Below are 4,736 nucleotides of genomic sequence, written 5' to 3'. Positions count from 1 at the left end.
GTGTGTGTGTGAGTGTGTGAGTGTGTGTGAGTGTGTGTGAGAGAGCGAGTCTGTGTGTGTGTGTGAATGTGTGTGAGAGAGAGTCTGTGTCTGTGTGTGTGAGTGTGTGTGAGAGAGCGAGTCTGTGTGTGTGAGAGAGAGTCTGGGTATGTGTGTGTGTGTGTGAGAGAGAGTCTGTGTGTGTGTGTGAATGTGTGTGAGAGAGAGTCTGTGTGTGTGTGTGAATGTGTGTGAGAGAGAGTCTGTGTCTGTGTGTGTGAGTGTGTGTGAGTGTGTGAGAGAGAGTCTGTGTGTGTGTGTGAATGTGTGTGAGAGAGAGTCTGTGTCTGTGTGTGTGAGTGTGTGTGAGTGTGTGAGAGAGAGTCTGTGTGTGTGTGTGAATGTGTGTGAGAGAGAGTCTGTGTCTGTGTGTGTGAGTGTGTGTGAGTGTGTGAGAGAGAGTCTGTGTGTGTGTGTGAATGTGTGTGAGAGAGAGTCTGTGTCTGTGTGTGTGAGTGTGTGTGAGTGTGTGAGAGAGAGTCTGTGTGTGTGTGAGTGTGTGAGTGTGTGTGAGTGTGTGTGAGAGAGCGAGTCTGTGTGTGTGTGTGAGTGTGTGTGAGAGAGAGTGTGTGTGTGTGAGTGTGTGAGAGAGAGTGTGTGTGTGTGTGTGTGTGTGTGTGAGAGAGAGTCTGTGAGTGTGTATGAGTGTGTGTGAGAGAGAGAGTCTGTGTGTGTGTGTGTGTGTGTGTGTGTGTGTGTGTGCTTCTGCTCGCGTCTGTCAGCGCTCTGACTGTCCTGCTGTTTTTCAGAGCTCTTCCTGACTGAGGAGGACCAGAAGAAGCTGCACGACTTCGAGGAGCAGTGCGTGGAGACGTACTTCCACGAGAAAGACGATCAGTTTCACTCTGGGAGTGAGGAGAGAATCAGACTCACGTCCGACAGGTACGATGATGAACGGCATTCTCATGCATCAGGGTCCACAACACACACAAAAAGCCTGCATTTAATAAAATATTGAGATCTGAGAGTGAGATTTACAGATAATTTACTGGGGAAAACATCTATCACGTGTTTTTCTTTTACTGTCAGACTCTTTTCTCTTTCAGCATCATCAATGAAATGAGTCTCTCTGTGACCTCATTTGTGACCCTGGAGCACAAAACCAGTCATGAGGGTCAATTTTTCAAAATTGAGATGTATGCAATAAATAAGCTTTCCATTGATGTATGGTTTGTTAGGATAGGACAATATTTGCCATACAATGTATTGTTGGCTATTGCTACAAATATCCCCCAGCGACTTAACACTGCTTTTGTGCTGCAGGGTCACATGTTGTCATAGTGAAACACTTACGGCCAATCAGACGCATTCATGGCTGGTAGATTTGCTCAGTTCACTCACCTTTAGCTGGTGCACGTTTTAACGACTTTTACTACATTCTTTTTGTTGACATCTGAGGGATCGCTTGATCCATGAGCGTGTTTACATGAAATCAAACATTACAGATCCCCAAACAGTACGTCACAGGTTCGATTCCCAGGGAACGCATGAACTGAAAAACCGTATGCTTTAAATGCAGCGCAGGTCGCTTTGGATAAAAGCATCTGCAGAACACTTTAATGTAAATGTTAAACCGAACGTTCCTTGAGCTCAAACAGTAGATCATGGTGCTAGCAACGCTAAGGTCACAGGTTCGATTCCCAGGGAACGCATGAACTGAAAAACCTTGAATGAACGTTAGTCTCATTTGGATAAAAGCGTCTCCCAAATGCATTAATGTAAATGTTAAAAACAGATAGTTCCGGTGCTTGGTTCTGATTGGCTGAGCCGCGTTCGAAGATGCTGTAAATGACTCTACAAAGTAACATACACCTTTGTTTACGTTTGTGTGTTGCTCGGCAACCACTTTGTTGCAACCACAACTGTTTCTGAGGAGCTACATTGTTTGGTGGAAGAATACTGTTTTTATTAATATCATTACACTTTATTTGCTCTGTTTTATTTTGTGAAACCTTACTACGTATATGGAATAACCGTTTTATAAAAGCAATAAGCCCCGTGAAGCCATGGTGCATTAATCATTAATCTGCCAAATGCATTAATGTGAATGTGTAGCTCAAACTGTAGCGCATGGTGCTAGCAACACCAAGCACTGACGTGTACCTTGAATGCAACGTTAGTCTCATTTGGATGAAAGTGTCTACCAAATGCATAAATGTGAAATAAAGCCTCTGGAACTGTGATTATCTTCTGTAAAGCTGCTTTGAAACGGTATGCATTGTGAAAAGCGCTATATAAATAAATGAGAATTGATTGTGTTTACCTGTGTTTGTTTTTTAGGGTGGAAACGATGTGTGTGCAGCTGAAGGAGGTCGGAAACAAGGTGAACTTCATCAAGCGCTCTCTGCACACGCTGGATTCTCAAATCGGACACCTGCAGGATCTCTCGGCGCTCACGGTGGACACGCTAAAGGCGCTGACAGCGCAGCGAGCGTCCGAGGCTAGCAAAGTGCACAACCAGATCACACGCGAGCTCAGCATCTCCAAGAACCTGGGGCCCGACGTGACGGGGCACTCGAGTGCTCTGGTGCGGTGCAGCGTGGGATTCCTGCCTCCCGCCGCCAGCATAGCAGAGTCTCTGTTCGGGGGCGGAGCTGGAGGCGGAGCCGAGGAGCGGCATGGAGCGGAGCTTCCTCCGAGCCCCGAGACACGCCCTCTGTTCACGGCCGAGGCTGGATCCTCCGGCTGCACCTTACCTCAGTCGCTCAGACACTCACCGCAGCTGCGGCGCCGCGGACGCTCCGTGCTCCAGGACACGGGTCCTAGCAGCCTCGCCACGTTCTTCGTCAGCACACCGTCGCAGCTCACCATCTCACAGACGCACACGGAGCCGGCGCATGTCGCAGTGGAGTTCGGGGCCTTCGTGGGTGAGTATGAGGAGGGTGTTTATGGGACAAGTGATGGAGGCCCCCCAGGGGCGGTTGTATGTGAGGGATACGTCAATCACGCCTTCACTGATGATGAAGACGATAGACCCGCCCCCGACCCGCCCGACAGAAACACACCCCTCCCGGGCCTCCCTCTGGCCCCTGAGCACCAGCCCCGGGGCCCCCGGCGCATCCGGAGAGACGGTCGCTTCAGACGTGCGCTGAACAGACTCACACAGAGAAGCGGAGGTTTGGCTGGGAATCAGGGAACCCCACCCTAACCGTGACCTTTGACCCTCACCCTGTCTGCATGCCCCTGTGTGTGTTAGAGCGGGTGAGACAGGTGACCTCTGGCAGTGGTTTCATCTCAACCGCTCTCTTCTTACTAAATGAACAAAGTGCTGTCGTGTCTTTTGTGTGTGTGTGTGTGTGTGTGTGTGATCGCAGTCAACTAAACTAACCCGGCTGGTGCTGGTTAGGGTTTTGGTTAGTGACGGGTTATTAAAGCTGATCGGAGGGGAAACATTTAACACGGTGGCTGTAATGAACTGATGAATGTGCCTAAACGAGCGTGGTTCGGTCTTTGAACTAATTTTCCCGTTTCAGGTTACAAGGATGATCCTGAGGGTCAGAGGTCGTTTCCTAAAGAGGGTGCTGTCAGCAGCCGCCAGTCGAGTCCCTCCAGAAAGACTCGGGATGTGGTGAGTGTAGTATGTTAAAGATGTGGTGATTGTGTCCAGTGCGGCTCGATCCGGATGTGTTTTATGTGTCTGCAGGCGGCTGTGGCGCAGGGTCACATGCGGACGGTGAACTCGTACGCCGGTTTCACAGAGTTCGACAGAAACCCTTCGTTCCTGCATCCAGAGTCCAGTGAGTGTAAACGACATTCATCCTGAGCACAAACGCCACCTGCTGGCGGCTGGATGCAATTACACACACCTTTCTCTTGATTTAGTCATGTTAAAGCATGCGTCTGTCTCTTTTATCTGTGTGTGTGTGTGTGTGTGTGTGTGTGTGTTTCAGCACTCGGTAAGCAGGAGAGGACGCGCGTGTCGTTGGAGGACGTCTCGTGTTATGAGGATCTGCTGCTGGTCAGTCAAACACACAACAACACACAAGCAGAGTGTTCACGAGAAACGACATTCACACACGCGCCGTAACTCTGTCTGTCTTTCGTTCTCAGGGGAAATCAGCTCAGTCCAGCAAACTGTGAGTGTCTGTGTGTGTCTGTGTGTATGTGTGTGGAATGTTTTGACCACAAATAAAGTGATTGTGTTTTCATGATTGAACATTGCTGTAACTTGTGGTCATGGGGTTCGATTCCCAGGGAATGCATGAACTGATGAAATACCTTAAGTGTTTGCTTTGGATGAAAGCATCTTCCTAATGCATCAATGTATATCTAGTGTTTTGAACCGGTTTCTGTGAGGGTTAATTTGGGGTTAGGAGACAGAAAAGGAAATATCGTTAACCTGATAAACAAAATACTGCCGGTGTGTGAGATGAGCTCATTGATGTAGTCAAACAAACGTGTGTGTGATTTATTTCTAAGTGATTATCTTGTTTGTTTCTCTGGTGTTCAGGAGTCCAGGAGACGACATCTCAAACGGTGAGTGTTTTATCACATCTAATGATCATCTGATCCACAAACATCATGACCGCTGAACTGACCCTGCTCTAGTCTGACCACTGTGTGTGTCTCTCTGTGTGTGTGTCTCTCTGTGTCTGTGTGTGTGAGTGAGTCTGTGTCTGTGTGTGTCTGTGTGAGTGAGTCTGTGTCTGTGTGTGAGTGAGTCTGTGTGTGTGTGTGTGTCTGTCTGTGTGTCTGTG

The 4,736-nt window shown here is 48.6% G+C and overlaps 1 protein-coding gene across 1 annotated transcript in view; it reads left to right on the top strand.

The window, feature by feature from the left end:
- Window positions 1–4,736, top strand: part of LOC107703936 (transient receptor potential cation channel subfamily M member 7-like) — a gene marked incomplete at its 5' end in the record, with an annotated part of 30,293 nt that overhangs the window by 17,610 nt on the left and 7,947 nt on the right. The window contains 7 exons of the mRNA XM_016506747.1: window positions 789–921; window positions 2,320–2,906; window positions 3,513–3,607; window positions 3,683–3,776; window positions 3,930–3,997; window positions 4,090–4,115; window positions 4,490–4,515. Coding sequence (XP_016362233.1) covers window positions 789–921; window positions 2,320–2,906; window positions 3,513–3,607; window positions 3,683–3,776; window positions 3,930–3,997; window positions 4,090–4,115; window positions 4,490–4,515 — 1,029 coding nt within the window. The remainder of the gene's footprint in view (window positions 1–788; window positions 922–2,319; window positions 2,907–3,512; window positions 3,608–3,682; window positions 3,777–3,929; window positions 3,998–4,089; window positions 4,116–4,489; window positions 4,516–4,736) is intronic.

This window comes from Sinocyclocheilus anshuiensis, unplaced genomic scaffold, assembly GCF_001515605.1.
Source record: "Sinocyclocheilus anshuiensis isolate Anshui unplaced genomic scaffold, SAMN03320099.WGS_v1.1 scaffold1059, whole genome shotgun sequence".
Lineage (NCBI taxonomy): Eukaryota > Metazoa > Chordata > Actinopteri > Cypriniformes > Cyprinidae > Sinocyclocheilus > Sinocyclocheilus anshuiensis.
This window is presented reverse-complemented; position numbering and strand designations above follow the sequence as displayed.